Raw genomic sequence first — 16382 nt, 5'->3', positions numbered from 1 at the left:
TGCAATATTTAATGTTTTAACAGTTGAATTCTATAAGTGGGATTTAATGAAATCTATGTAGTGGGTGTTTTTAAGGCCTCAATTCATGAGAGCGTTTGAGCCTGTGATTAAGTCCCATTGATGTCAATGGGATTTAAGCACATACTTAAAATTAAGCATGTGCTTAAGTGCTTTCCTGAATAGGGATGGATTTAAGCATGGCCTTTGCTGCCTAGAAAACCTTTATATACCACTCTGCCTTATCAGCTGTCCATCTCTTTTCAAATCTCTTCTTCAGACTTCTCTTTTTTCTCCTTGCCTACATCTCTTAAATTAAGCTCCCTTTCATTTATTGGTTTGATGATGGAACACTTTAATTCTTTCACTGCCCAATACTTTTACTTGACTGCTTTTTGTCATTTATATCACATAGAGTGTTCTCTCGAAGTGTTTAATACTGTAGAGCATTTTGGGATGAAAGGTGATATATAAAATGAAGCTGTGCTGAATCATGGCGTTCTGAGAATCGGGACAAATTATGTGGATTAAAGTATTGCTCTAAAGTAGAAATGAACTTGAAAGTTTCCCATTTTATTTATGTATGAACCACAGTCCTGTAGTCCTTCCTCTAGCAGCAGTAATTTTGGATATGTGGTTACTCTGTGGGATCTTATTAGAGGTTTTCAGATGAGGCATTCAATCAGCAGCTAACTAGTCCTTCATCTGGTTTGCAAATTCCAAGTAGCTAAAGTAGCTCCAGGACCATCATGGAGAAGATTCTTAAGAACACTCAAGACAAAACAAAATAACTTGTCTTCATGAGGTTATTACTGTGGTACTGTGCCATTAACAGGACCTGGGGTAAAATTTTCAAAAGCCCCTGATTTAGGAGCCTAAGACCTATTTTAAAAGTGGCTTAGGCATTTAGGAGCCTAAATTTCATTGAAAGACAATGGGAATTAGGCATCTAGCCTGTTCAAAATCCCACTAAGTGCCTATCTGTATCTTTAGGTACCTAATACCTTTGAAAATACCTAAATCACTTTTGGAAATGGGACTTAGGCTCCTAAATCATTTAGACACTTTTAAAATGTTACCCATAAACAACAGATTATTTTCATTCTCTAATTTCTGACTGTCAAAGTTTAGCTATGTCATTTGCCTATTTCATTTCAACTGGGAAACAGAAAAGTTTTAAAAATCCTACAAAGCATAAAATTATATAGATGCTGGAACTAGGGGTGCTGGGGATGTTGCCGCACTCCCTGGCATGAAGTGGTTTCCATCAGAGACAGCGTTTATAGTTTGGTTCAACGGCTCTCAGCACCCCCCCTCTACAAATTGTCCAGCACTCCTCATTATATAAAAGTGCAGTTTCTCAAAGAGCTCTGGCACACAGAAGAAAAGCATATGTCTGTGGCTCAGAGTCGAATATAGGGATCCAGAATACCCACTTGAAAGAATGTACTCCAGCTGAAGCTTTCTGCAGATTTGCAACTTTTCAGAACAATAGCACCCTGGTCTGCCCCTTGAGTTTTGTAATTGTGTGTGTACAGTTAGCTCCAGGCAGGGTATCCACATTCACAGCTCTGCCAAATAGGGGCTTTTTTTTTTTTTTTTTTTTTGCCCCAGCCATCTGGGTGGTCTTAGCATCAGGTTTGAAATACCTAGAATCCCTTGAACCACATGTTCTAATCCCAGTAGAGTTGACTCAATCCGTCATCTTTCCAGAGTAAATGGACTTCTATGCACTTTTTTTGTGAGGGGGGGGTGCTTTTGGATGAGATTTTAAATATCTGTGCTCTGCATGGACATCAAAGATCCTGCATTTTCAATCTCGTGTCGTAAGCCAACATTCCTGCCATTCGTTTTTGTCTCTCAATACCTCCCACTGTTTGCTTGCCTGGGTCAGTGGTGAAGAGTGCTGTGGAGGCAGAGTGTCCAGCCCTGGGAAAAGGGAGTACCTTATCCTCTGTCTCACTAATCAGTGTCATTGATGGGTCTTCTCCAGTCTTCTATACAAGCTAGAAGGATTTCAGAGAAGCCCAGTGAAAATGAAGGGGTTAAAATAATTGATTTCTGAGGAAATGTTATAGGCTACAGTGAGTTTAATAGGTTACTAAGAGCAGGAGGAATATAACAACATTCTACAAATGTCTGGAGTGCAAAATTTTATTAGGGTGGTGCACTAGGGAGTTGCTAGGAATAAGGGGGTGAAATTAAAGAAAAGAAGTTGTAGGCTGACCTATCAAAATAAACTAATGGAGAGCTCCATTAGATTGTGTAACAGTATGGTAAAGGAAGTGGTGGAACCTCATCCTTTGGGACATTTAAAACTGGATTGAACACAGTACTGGAGAACATTCTATAAGGAACAATGTGGCATTGGCACTGGATGCACCAGGTGCTGCAATAGGTCATCATAACGTCTCGTGTCCATGAGTTCACAAGGTTGGTTGTGAAATATGGCCTTACAGGGAGGATTTAAAGTTAAGACAAATGAAAGGCAAGGGGGATTCCTTCCCATTTAGACTGGAAAAGACTGTGAAAATTTTATGAAGTGAATGGCAAGAGGTAGTATCTATTCAACTCCCATGACAGCATGAGGTCAGCATGTAAACAGTGGTAGAGAATGGACTATTGAGAAAATCCTAAAAAGTTTACAGAATGGACTAAACCACTGAAAAGATCCTATAAAATTTTCCACAGATGGGAAATTTTGACAGTTGCCCATCTTTATTTTATTGTCTGAAGTGATCCTGTGAATATTTACCCCTAGGAAAGCAGTGAGGGAATGGAGTTCAATTTTTTTTCTAAAGCATGTGTTTAGCACTGGATAAGGGTGGAACATGAAGTCATTTCAACCTATAATAAAGTGAGGTAAGCAAAGGGATTATTAGTTAAGACTTGTTGACATGAAGCTTTGAGAATGACACTTACTCAAAAGCAGCAGTGGGTAATGGAGTGATGTCATAAATGAACACATGCCCGTGCCAGAGATTTAAATAAAAGCCCTCAGAGATCAGACTCCTGTTTTCAATGCAGAATATCCTAACCAGTTTTACATATCCAACAGTGACTGGATCAAGTCAGAATTGCAGTTCACGTTTCGGAAAAAATTCTTGCAATTTAACGAGCCAGACCCTCCGCTGGTGTTAACTGGCACAGCTCCCTTAAAGCCAACCGAAATCCACTAACTTAACTGGCGCGAAGCCAATTTACAACAGCTACAGATCTGGCCCAGTATGTTTATTAATTCATTCTACAAGGCTTGCACCTGACTTTATGGTTTAGTGACTCTGACACAACATACTTTCAAATCTGTTTGGATTTAAAGTTTATGGTTGAGATGTTCAAAGCACTCTGAGGGTTTTAAAGAAACATCTTCCATTAAAGTTGTTGTGTGGTGTGTCTAAATCCCCCAGGCCACTTTGAAAGTCTCCACCGAGATGATTAGCACACACAGAGTCTAAAGAAATTATCTCCTCAAATTAAGGAAATACATTGTATAACTCCATTTCTATGTAATCACTACTATGACACCATTGTGAATAGGCCTCAGAAGAGAGGGCCTGGTTTATGTTTTCATGCTGGAATTGGTTATACCACCAGAAAAGCTACACAAACTCTCTAGCTGTCATGTGACCAGCCACCATCTCTTGCTCCTTTTTATTTATTTATTTTTTCATTTCATATGACTCTAGTGCTGGTGAAAGGTGCCAGAGAGGCCAGCTCCGATTTCCAATGGCTTAATACGTTCACAAGTTCTGAGCACACACTGCTGCTACTGAAGCTGATGGGAACTGTGGGTGCTCATTTTCTGTGGATCCCCAGGACAGAAGGTAGCAATGTGCCACAACCCAGCTCTCACAGACCACTTCTAGAGATGAAAGGGTCATACAGCAGTACTCAGCATTTACTGAGCATCTCTCCCGTTTCATCCTCACTCTCAAAGAGCATTAGAAAGGTCCTACCCCCCTTTTAGAGAGCGAGAAACTGTGGCACGGGGAGGTGAAGTCAATTCTCCAAATGCACAAAGCAAGACAGTCACAGTTTAGTATCCTGACCATTTAATCTTTGGCCTCTTGAAATTGGACAAGGCGTCCAAGTAGTGCTACCTATGTTTGTTTTACAATGAGAGCTGTATGAACATTCCCCAAATCACTTCACAGGAGTCACCAAAGAGCCATCAGAAGGTAATATCTTTTAGTAATTATAGATTTGGGATAGGTTTGAACCAGCATCCTAGAGTGAAACAGGCTCTATAATCCATTACAAATCTCTAGTCATCCAGCCTAGGAAAGGAAGTACGTGTGTGTATGTCTGTGAGAGGGGGGTTGGGAGAGAGAAGGGCACAGAGTAAACTCCATATAATCAGCCAAAACTGCTTTCGAAATGAGCAACATATCCATTTGGTCAAAGTAATGAAATTGCGAAATACACAAAAATGTGTCTCCGGGCAGCTGTTTGCTTTGACTCTGGAGGGAGCGCTCTCTATCTCCAAGGCAGCACAGTACCATCAATCAGGACGTGCCAAAGCTTTGCTACTCCTGTAGCAAAGTAAATATGAAAATGCACACATTTTATTGGCATGTACGTTATGAGGTAAATTGACTGGTGTGCTTATTTCTAAAAGAAGTGACCTTAACGAAGGAGTCTCCCTTTTTTATCTGCCTGCCGGGATTAGGACTGCCATCTCTCTCCAAGACAGAAACGCCTTCTGGGTTTAATGGATTGTGTACTACCCCCACCCCCCCACCCCAACACTCCCAACTCCTCATCCCACTTTCCCCACCCCACTCCTCATCCCTGTTCATCTCCTTGTCCAGACAGTGCGGGTTTCTTGCTCTGGGCTCCCTGTTCAAGTTTCACCCTTCCCCCTACCCTGGGTCTTCATCCCAGTCTCCTAGACAAGTCAATTCCAGACTACCCCCTCCCTGCTCCTGACTGCCTCATCTGATCTCAGTCTTCCCGACCCCAGCTCCCGGTCACCCCACAGGCACCTTGTCCCAATCTACTCCCTGTCCTCCAGCCTCTGTCCAGCTAGCTCTTGTCCCATCTGCACTCAAGTCAAGCAGCTCCCTCTTCCAAGCTACCTGGGTGTCAGCAGCAGGAGCAGTAGCAATTGCAGGGAAAGTCCTGCTCAGTCCCTGCAGTCCTGGGATGGAGCATACTCAATGCCGATGGACTGTTCAGAGAATGCAGCTGCCAGACTTTAAAACGTCTGCCGAACATGTGTGACCTGAGATTTGCCAAAGGCTTGTGACTGGGTGAAAAGTGGATGATTTTTCACAGGAACAGCAAAAGGTACACCCTTGACACTGAGGTGGCCCAAGCCACCTGCCAAATTTCAAGTCCCTGCTCCAAAGCATGGAGCACTAGAGCCTCTCAAGAAATGGTTGTAACCATTTTTGTAAGAAGGCAAAACATATTTTCCCAGACCTTGTTCTTGCAGGTGGCTAAACTATTGTAGCTGAAATGTAAAAAAACAGCCTGAGGCAGACACCCACCATGGAAAATTTCAGCCCTAATGGTTAATGTTCAAAGTTATAAGCAATTGAAAACAGGATCTTCTAACAAGAAGCTTAATTATGGGCAACATTGCCAGCTCTGCCTATATCTTATATTTCTAGGGAGTTTTGGACCTGATTTTGGAAAAATGTTTTAAGTATTCAGGAGGCAGAAGAACTGTTTACCATAGTAAAAAGGACATAGAGAAGAGTAAAACGAGGAGAACTGGGACCAGATGTAGGAAAAATTTAGGTTGAACACCAGGGAAAACTTCAGCTCCTAGGAAACTGGTGGAAACCCCGTCTATTGAGACATTTAAAATTAAGCCAGACAAAAGCACTAAGAAAGGGACAACTGGGACCACTTTTGCATTGGAGGGAGATGGATTAGAAGAGTCTTTCCATCTCAAGATCTTTTGGGGGAAATTCAGCTCTGGTACAGGTCACTGAAACCAACGGTATTTCACACATTTATTAGGGGGGAGGAATAGCTCAGTGGTTTGAACATTGGCCTCCTAAACCCAGGGTTGTGAGTTCAATCCTTGAGGGGGCCATTTAGGGATCTGGGGCAAACATTGGGGACTGGTCCTGCTTTGAGCAGGGGGTTGGACTAGATGACCTCCTGAGGTCCCTTCCAACTCTGATATTCTATGATTCTATGCCAGTGGTGAATTTGGTCTTGGGATTCTATGTTTTTTTAAAGGGACAACAGAATTTGGGTGACTAAACAACAATTCTTTAAAAAAATAAATAATGTCAGAACCACATCCTGAAAAGCCACTAGAATGTTAGCACAAAAACAACGCTACTTTTGTTTGGTACACTACAGAGCGTCTGATAGGGCTTTAACCGCTTTTTAGGAGCTACCGTTAAAAAGCCTCTTGCTGAGTCAAGCCTAAGCACGCTGCTTACAAGGGTTAGTAAGCCCTGAGGGCTCTTGCATTGGCAGAGGCTTTTTAGCTGAGTTAGGGTTTTTTTTGTTATTTGTTTGAAAAAACAGAATAGCTAAGAAAGCCTAGCCATGGGGAGAGAAAGGGGCTACTAATAATCACCTGCTTCTCTGGAAGGAATTTTACTCTCTATTTAAGGACATGATCCTGCAAACCTGACACGAGTAATCCCATTCATTCAAATGGGGTTACTACCAAGATTAAGGATTGCACAATTGGACCCTAATGAAGTAAACTTTATAAAAGTCATATGAAGAATCTTGCTAAAATACACAATATCCCCTTTTTTACAGTCTGCTATCCGAATGCATCAAGTGAAGTCATTTGTCTCAGTGGAATACTGGAGTCTGAAAGTTTGATTCAACCAATATTGGGTCTGTGGTCTGCTTACAGCAAACGGTGATGAAAAGTGCAGAGAGAAATTTCAATCAATCAATAAATATTGTATATAGAGAACATATATAATCATAATTCATCCTCAGGACACAGTCCATCCTGTGCATTGAAGGAGATGGGAGAGTTGTGGAAAAAACAGTATATCTGTATAATTAAAGGATGTATCACAGTGCATATGCACAAGGGATTAGAATTAAAGTTGCACAAGCAACCTTAATTTGGCATTTCCTAACTTTTGAGTGCTTGATTTTGCAAACTTAAATATTATTCTGATGTTGGTTTTAGATGTAATACACTATATATAATAAATTTTCACTAGTATAATTTCTTTCCCCGCCCTGCTCCTCTTTTTACAGTCCCCATCTGTTTTTCACTCTGTGCTCTATTTTCACCTTGTTCTACACCTGATCATCCCTGCTGCCTCTGCTTTTCATAGAGGTTTTCCCTTGCCTCTCTCTCCTTTCTTCCTATGAGCATAAACCCAATGACATTAGAATCCATGTTGGTATCTCGATACCACAGTGTTCTCATTGGTGTGAAATGAGGCAGCAGCTGAGATCTCAGTGCAACGACAGAGTGAAGAAACTTAGTTAAGGATGTCAAACATTTGCCAGTCTTGGAATAGAAAGTGACCAAAAGTGAAATTTGTCTGGATTATCCAAGCAGAGGCCATGATTGTGCCAAAAACCATGTGGTTGCAGCTGACACCGTCTGCCTGCAATGACTGTTTCCACGGATGACACAGCTGGTATATCATGTAACAAAACAAAAATAAGGGATAGGGGACAGAAAAGTTGAATGTCCTAAAGACCAACTAAATATTACTTGGGCCTAAAAGGTGTAACTTGGATCACACAAAGTATTTCCTGGGGTGGTACTAGGGCTTGTCTTGTTATGCAACCAGGTCCATGTAATTGAAGTTCAGTACATAGGAAGGAGCCAAAGAAAACCCCAAAACTATTTGTCATGTTTCTTAAAGTGGAAATGACTGAAATGCCAACATACCCAACAACAAATGTAAATCTGGCAAGTATTCTGGGCATCTTAATAATGGGCATCCAGAGTGAATGCACAGTTCCTTTATTGCTCATCAGTTTTTCTATACTTCAGGTTTTTATTTTAGGTCTCAAACAAACAGCTCTGCATATATGACTGTCCTAAATGTCCCATCCTGCTAGACAGAACCCTGCTGATTCCTACCCGACAGCTATGATAAAATAACTGGTGTTCTCATTAGGTTATATGCAAACAATGATAAAGAGGAATGTATAGCAATGTCACTTTGAGCAATCGGGAAACAAACCTTTGACACAAACCAGAAGGCAAATAATAAGACTCCATGGCTGACAACAAATGAGACTACATCTAATTTGCTGTGCAATGTTCATGTAATTAGATACATTTGGTACAGGCAAGAAAGTAGACAGCTAGAATATGGTCTTGATGAATTGGGGAACCTCTGTCAAGCTCCGATCACATTAATCATAAAGCCAAAGCTCAGCGATTCAATTTTTCTTCCTAGCATTTACGATATTTTTCTAGAGGGAAAATGTATATACTACTTAAAAAAACCCAACAATTATATTGTCTTTCTCTAGCACCAGGCAAACTATAGATATCTACAGTCTAAACCAGGGGTCTCAAACCCAAATGACCACAAGGGCCACATGAGGACTAGTACATTGGCCTGAGGGCCACACCACTGACCAGCCCCCACCCGCTGCCCAGGGCCCGCCCCCACTCCACCCCTTCCATGAGGCCCCGCCCCTGCCCTGCCTCTTCCCACCCCTTTCCTGCAACCCCCACCCCAACTCCGCCCCCTCCCTGCCCTCAGGGGGTGCAGGAGGGGTGAAGGGTACAGCAGGGGGCTCAGGGCAGGGGGTTGGGGTACAGGAGGGGTGTGGGGTGTGTCAGGGGGTTCAGGACAGGGGGTCAGGGTGCAGGGTGGGGCAGGGGGTCAGGGTGTGTCAGGGGGCTCAGGGCAGGGGGGTCAGGGTGCAGGGTGTGGCGGGGGGTCAGGGCAGGGAATTGAGGTGCAGGAGGGTTGCGGGGTGCGGCGGCGGCTCAGGACAAGGGGTTGTGGTGCAGGAGGTGTGCAGGGTGCAGCAGGGGGCTCAGGGCAGGGGTTCAGGGTGCAGGAGGGGTGTGGGATGTGGCAGGGGACTTAGGGCAAGGGGTCAGGGTGCAGCAGGGGGCTCAGGGCGGGGGGTTCGGCTGCAGGAAGGGTTCGGTGGGCGGGTCCAGCGCACACCAGGGGCAGGGCAGGCTCCCTACCTGCCTGCCCTGCCCCCGCGCCGCTCTGGGAAGCAGCTGGGGCCTGGGGGAGGGGGCACAGGGGTCTGTGTATTGCCCTGGCCGCGCCTCCAGGTACCTCCCCCAAAGTTCCCATTGGCCAGGAACGGGGCAGTATATAAGCATGCAAATAAAACAGAGATCCATTTTAATTTCCAGTCTGGATTATTTCCTCAAAAATGCTGTAACTGCCAGGGAACCTACGCACAAAGACCCTTGCATAGAGGTGGTGTGCTGTTCACCTTCAGCACTTCACCATCCACAGAGGCACCAAAAGAGGGACTAATACAGCTGGAATTTTCAAAGGGAGAATGAATTTCCTCTTCTGAGACCAATGAACAAGCTCTTTATGTTTCCAATACACTAAATATTATTCAGGAAGTTATTCTGTGCTGGGTACTGTTGGGATGTTGATGAGCTGAAGCATCCTAAATGAAAAAGGTTTTTAGCTATTGAGCGTCCAGTTCTGTTCACACGGTTCATTATGCTAAATACTAACAGGCGACTACACACTGAGGGAATGTGGCCATTACAAGCATACCTGCACACTGGGATGGGTGAACTGAACATCTAACTTGCTGACCACCAGACATTTTGGGGCTCTTCACCCAGGTCGCGATTATCTGACTAATACAATACTGTCAGATCCCATGCCAAGCTCTTATTCACGCTAGTAGTCAACTTGTAAGACCAAGCTGGCAAGTTCTGAGCCGCTTTTCAGGCATGGACACCCCAATGAAGAAACTTGTCTGGATTTAAGAAGACATGAACATAGCAGCTGTTCCCTAAAAAGGCAGGGGAAAGGGGAGCAAGACAACTGGATGCCCAATGAACGGGAAATGGACAAACTAGACACACCCTAAAAATGATGACAGAGGAGTCTGATAGGTGACAACCAGATCAGTCCCTCACAAGAAGCTCCAGGTGAAGAGATATGGTCTTGTGGTCTGTTGGAGAAATGGGAGGTCTGTGGAAAAGGGGGACTAATACTTGGAGTCAATAGCAACCCAGGTATTAGACACCCAGATATACAACTATAATCTGGGTCAAAACACATGCCTATTTGCCCATGCTTGAATAATAAGAGCATAGCAGTAGGAATATACTACTGACCACCTGACCAGGATGGTGACAGTGAATGTGAAATACTCAGAGAGATTAGAGAGAGACTACCAAAACAGAAAACCCAATAATAACAGGGGATTTCAACTATCCCGTATTAACTGGGTACACATAACCTCAGGACAGGATGCAGAGATAAAATGTTTAGACACCATTCACGACCGCTTCTTGGAGCAGCTAATCCTAGAACCCACAAGGGGAGAGGCAGTTGTTGACTTAGTCCCAAGTGGTGCACAGGATCTGGTCTAAGAAGTGAATATAGCTGAACTGCTTGGTAATAACAACCATAATGTAATTAAATTTAACATCCTTCTAGAGAGGAAAATGCCAAAGAAATTCACCACTACTAAAAGGCGAACTACAAAACAAAGAGGCTAGTTACATGGAAATTAAAAGGAACAATCACAAGAGTGAAATGTCTGCAAGTTGCATAGAAAACATGTTTTTAAAAACATCAGAATAGAGGCTCAAACTATATGTATACCCCAAACAAAAGAAAAAAAACACCAAGAGGACGAAAAAATTCCACCATGCCTAAACAACAGAGTTAAAGAGGTGGTTAGAGACAAAAAGACATCTTTAAAAAATAAGAAGTCCTAAATGCTAGTGAGGAAAATAGAAACGGATGAACTCTGGCAAGTCAAGTGTAAAAGTATAATTAGGCAGGTAAAAAAAGAATTTGAAGAACAACTAGCAAAAGACACAAAAGCGAACAGCAACATTTTTTTTTAGTACTTCAGAAGCAGGGAGCCTGCCACACAACCAGTGGGGCCATGGAAAATCAAGGTGCTAAAGAAGCACACAAGGAAGACAAGGCTGTTGCAGAGAAGCTAAATAAATTATTTGTATTCGGTCTTTACTGCAGTGGATGTGAGGGAGATTCCCAAACCTGAGCCATTCTTCTGAGGTGACATATCTAAGGACCTGTCCCAGACTCAGGTGTTAGTAGAGGAAGTTTTGGAACAAACTGATAAATTAAAGAGTAATAAAATCACCAGGACCAGTTGGTATTCACCCAAGGGTTCTGAAAGAACTCAAACATGAAATTGCAGAACTGTAACTGTAGTATGTAACCGGTTGCTTAAACCAGCCTCTGTACTAGATGACTGGAGGATAGCTAATGTGGTAACCATGTTAAAAAAAGGCTCCAGTGTCTTCTAGGTCCTGGACTAGGCCCCTAATCACTGAGCCACATTTTCTCTTCAACACCGGACGTGATGTAAGGAACATGCCTCCCTACCCTGCTTTATGCCCTAGCTAGGCTGTCAACTTTCAAAGGAGAAACACAATACTCAGGCCTTAGCAACTGATGCAGGAGATCAAATCTGAAACACAGTGAGCCTTATCTATGGTTCTTATCCGTCTCTCTCAGCTACCTGAGAGTCTGCCCCTTTGGCAATACTTGTATAGCTGGTGATGCCAATAGCATCGTGAACTGAATATGGCAGGCAAATAGCCTTTCAGTTCACTTTTAAAGTGACGGTAGGGAGGGAGTGGTACCATAGGGCCACGGAAATTGAGGAGCCAAAGTAGGGGGTTTTGGCCAAGGTGTAGTGAGAAAAGTCTCAGATATATTACGGAGTGAAAAACACCACAAAAAGTATATTGGGCCATTCCTATTCCTGTGACCTCAGCTGAATAATGATGTGATAGCACTTTGCTTTCCATCCCAGGATCTTAAAGCACTGTACACACTCTAATTAAACCCCACACACCCCAGACAGATGGGTGAATAGTATCATCAGCTGGGGAAAGTGGACAGGGTGGTTAACTGACTTGATTAAAGCCACACAGCAATTCTGGAAATAGAAGATGAGTTCCCTGTTATACAGCCCTGTGCTTGAACCATTGCACTGCGCTTCACACTCAAGTCTTAGCATCAATACAAAAAAACCAGAAGAGGTTAGGCTGAAGTGTTTTAGTAACACGTGGGAGCAAGATGCAAGACTTACCCATGAATAGCATGGATGGAGTGAGGTTCATAATGGTACCTTCCTTCCTGGTGACGCATGTCAATTGGCAAGGGAGCATGGAACGCTGGAAAAACGTGCTGCGGAACTGTTGAGGGGAAGAAAAAAAGAGACTTCAAAAACTTTTCCTTCTCTTTTAAAACAATTTCAAAGGAATTAAATCTCCATGAATTTCAGAGCATGAGCAATGCAAAGACATGGGGTCTTCATGATATCAGCGCTATCATACACCAGAGAAGTGAAATGAATAAATAATCAAAGTAATTCGGAGAAATCCTACGTCTTCAACATAAAAGATCTCCAACAGGGTTTTTGACAACGACAAGCAGCTAAGCGCTCTTTGAACTCAGGGAGATTACAGGTAGCACCAAGGAAAATTAGCCTTATAACACAAATGAGACTCGACAGAGGTTGGCAGAATCCAGATCTGCACCATCCACAGCACCGGGAACGGCAGCAGCACTTTTCCCGAATGTCTGTAGACAGAGAGTGGGGATTGGGTTAGAAATATTTACCTAAAATATAACGGCAAGAGCTGCACAAATGCAGCTGTATACAAATGCAGTGTATACAATCAGAGGCGGCTTTAAATGTCTATGGCTCAGGTTCTCTGAAAGGAGCCTAAATTGCTCTCACTTGTCATCATTTGTGGCCCTATTTTTTATTCATTTGAGAAGCGTGTTTCATCAAAGATAAAGTGGCCGTGGAAGGCACAGAACACCTACATTGACTTATTAAATCCACAGACTTTAATATGTATTATTGACCTCAAATGTTACAGCACAAATATTTCAGAGAGTTGTAGGACAAATGGAAAATTCATCAAGTTATTTCTCCACACCACCCTGGACTATTCAGACTTATGGCCATGTCCTTTTGTTCTAAAATTATGGAAGCCAAGAGAAATACAATCAGCAGGGTCTCAATAAATATACCGTACAGTAGTCCTTTGCTAGGATATATTATCTGGTCTATAATGATGGTGCATTCCACATCTGTAGCTGGGATCAAATGTAAAAATAAAAGGCCAGACTACGTATGTCTTTTACAGTCAGACAAAATTTCTTGATTAAAGATTAACTAAAGTTTTCACAGGTCTTCCTTACCCTCACTCTTCAGTCTTGACATCACACTTTTCATCACATTTTCTGTATATCTGGAGCTTTTAAAATATTAGATTATTGTTCCAAACACCATTTTAACTAAATACTCCATTGTAACTTGCTTCCACCCCCTGCAGCATTTCTCTGTTGTGCGGCAAAGCAGCATCCCAAAACAAACCTACAATTCTTTATGGCTTGGCCCAAATCCTCAGCTGGTGTAAATCAGTCCAGTTCCATTGGCTCCACACTCTTTTATAAGGATGACTTAAGAGTCCCGGCTGCGCTAACAACATAGCTTTGACTTCAATAGAGCTTTGTCGATTTACACCAGCTAAGGATCTGGTCCTTTAGGTTCACTTACAGAAAATCTGCATTAAAAATCACTATATATTTATGCCCTGGAAAATCAGGAAGGGGTTCTGAAGATCTTATCTGCATTTCAATCTAGAATCCTTGAGCTCAGCATAACATGCATATCTGGATACTATGTCAGCTGTGCTGCCAGGAGAGGCAAGAGACTACATAAAAACAACCTGCCTGCCAACTATGCTGAAAGGAGTTAAGCTAAGGTACTCAGGGTGGAAAGTATTCAAGAGTCCACAGCAGACTTATTTTCAATGGTAGAGTGGAGAGCTGGCACTGTGAAATGCTCAATACAGTGGGAGCATTTTTGCAGCCTGTCTAATGTGAGGACACAGTAGGGTAGCTGTTAAACCCCCAAGAAAATAAGTAAAATAAACGTGTATCCTTTAGGATTTTCTTCTGCAGGCGAAAAATTCACCCACCCTTTTAACAGTGCTGGGTGATATAAGTAAAAAAGGTTAATGTAGTGCCCATCTTTAAAAAAGGGAAGAAGGAGGATCCTGGGAACTACAGGCCAGTCAGCCTCACCTCAATCCCCGGAAAAATCATGGAGCATGTCCTCAAGGAATCAATTCTGAAGCACTTAGACGAGAGGAAAGTGATCAGGAACAGTCAGCATGGATTCACCAAGGGAAAGTCATGCCTGACTAATCTAATTGCCTTCTATGATGAGATAACTGGTTCTGTGGATGAAGGGAAAGCAGTGGACATGTTATTCCTCGACTTTAGCAAAGCTTTTGACACGGTCTCCCACAGTATTCTTGTCAGCAAGTTAAAGAAGTATGGGCTGGATGGATGCACTACAAGGTGGGTAGAAAGTTGGCTAGATTGTCGGGCTCAACGGGTAGTGATCAATGGCTCCATGTCTAGTTGGCAGCCGGTATCTAGCGGAGTGCCCCAAGGGTCGGTCCTGGGGCCGGTTTTGTTCAATATCTTCATTAATGATCTGGAGGATGGTGTGACTTGCACCCTCAGCAAGTTTGTGGATGACACTAAACTGGGAGGAGTGGTAGATACGCTGGAGGGTAGGGATAGGATACAGAGGGACCTAGACAAATTGGAGGATTGGGCCAAAAGAAATCTGATGAGGTTCAACAAGGACAAGTGCAGAGTCCTGCACTTAGGACTGAAGAATCCCATGCACTGCTACAGACTAGGGACCGAATGGCTAGGCAGCAATTCTGCAGAGAAGGACCTAGGGGTGACAGTGGACGAGAAGCTGGATATGAGTCAACAGTGTGCCCTTGTTGCCAAGAAGACCAATGGCATTTTGGGGTGTATAAGTTGGGGCATTGCAAGCAGATCGAGGGACGTGATCGTTCCCCTCTATTCGACATTGGTGAGGCCTCATCTGGAATACTGTGTCCAGTTTTGGGCCCCACACTACAAGAAGGATGTGGAGAAATTGAAGAGAGTCCACCGAAGGGCAACAAAAATGATTAGGGGACTGGAACACATGAGTTATGAGGAGAGGCTGAGGGAACTGGGATTGTTTAGTCTACGGAAGAGAAGAATGAGGAGGGATTTGATCGCTGTTTTTAACTACCTGAAAGGTGGATCCAAAGAGGATGGATCTAGACTATTCTCAGTGATAGCAGATGACAGGACAAGGAGTAATGGTCTCAAGTTGCAGTGGGGGAGGTTTAGGTTGGATATTAGGAAAAACTTTTTCACTAGGAGGGTGGTGAAACACTGGAATGCGTTACCTAGGGAGGTGGTGGAATCTCCTTCCTTAGAAGTTTTTAAGGTCAGGCTTGACAAAGCCCTCGCTGGGATGATTTAGTTGGGATTGGTCATGCTCTGGGCAGGGAGTTGGACTAGATGGCCTCCAGAGGTCCCTTCCAACTCTGTTATTCTATGATTCTAAGTCTTTTAAATAAAGTCACTTGAGAGAAATAATCATTTTTAAGATATATCAAGATCTAATGTTTCTCTAAGTCAGAAATGCAGAACGATCCTGCTAGTGACTGAAAAGCCACATCCAAAATGCAGCTAATGGCTTGTTACACATCAGCTATTCTCCTTTCCAAGGCACAGCCACTGCCATCAACTGTCAGGGGCCTGGGTTGATCATTTAGAGCCTGTCCCTGATCTCCCTGGATACTACTGTTCCACCAGAACCTCTTCTTTGCCAAGCTTGGAAGCTGGCCTTGTTCTCCTTAGTACATGCACACATGGCATGAAGCAATGTGCAGCAGTCTTTCAATGAACTTCAGTGGGCTCTCAGCATCCACTGATATCATTGAGAGTGATGAAAGAAGAAAACAGATCCCAGAAGCATGCAAGAAGTTTTGCAGGGCATGGTTTCTGCCTGCGTGAGAGAGCTATTGTTGTATCTGTCCGGGATGTACAGAGCAAGGATTTATGTTGTCATACACAATGATCACACAATCAAACTGTCACTATATGTTTTGCTGCACTAGGGGCTGCCTGGCATAGCCAGTCCTGTGCCAGACAGATTAAGTATTTGCACTGCCATGGGCTGCAGGGGGAAGATTATCTATAGAGCTCAGTTCCCATAAGAACAATCATTGCTGCTGGATGTTGAGCTCTGTTGAATATCTAGTTCTACATGTCTTGCCTTATGACTGCCACTGACTAAAGGAGGAAGAACTCAGGGCAGCATTGATAATTTATCTGCAAGAGCATTCCTTCCCTGCCTCTCATGATTTGGGGAAGGCTTTGCTTCTTTTTCTT

The 16382-nt window shown here is 43.3% G+C and overlaps 1 protein-coding gene across 1 annotated transcript in view; it reads right to left on the bottom strand.

Moving 5' to 3' along the window:
• The window catches only part of GLI2 (GLI family zinc finger 2), a 244572-nt gene that overhangs the window by 73045 nt on the left and 155145 nt on the right, over positions 1-16382 (bottom strand). The window contains exon 3 of the mRNA XM_073304689.1: positions 12202-12307. Coding sequence (XP_073160790.1) covers positions 12202-12307 — 106 coding nt within the window. The remainder of the gene's footprint in view (positions 1-12201; positions 12308-16382) is intronic.

The sequence above is a fragment of the Lepidochelys kempii genome, chromosome 11, assembly GCF_965140265.1.
Source record: "Lepidochelys kempii isolate rLepKem1 chromosome 11, rLepKem1.hap2, whole genome shotgun sequence".
NCBI lineage: Eukaryota > Metazoa > Chordata > Testudines > Cheloniidae > Lepidochelys > Lepidochelys kempii.
Note: the sequence above shows the minus strand (reverse complement) of the source record. Positions and strands in the feature narration are given on the sequence as shown.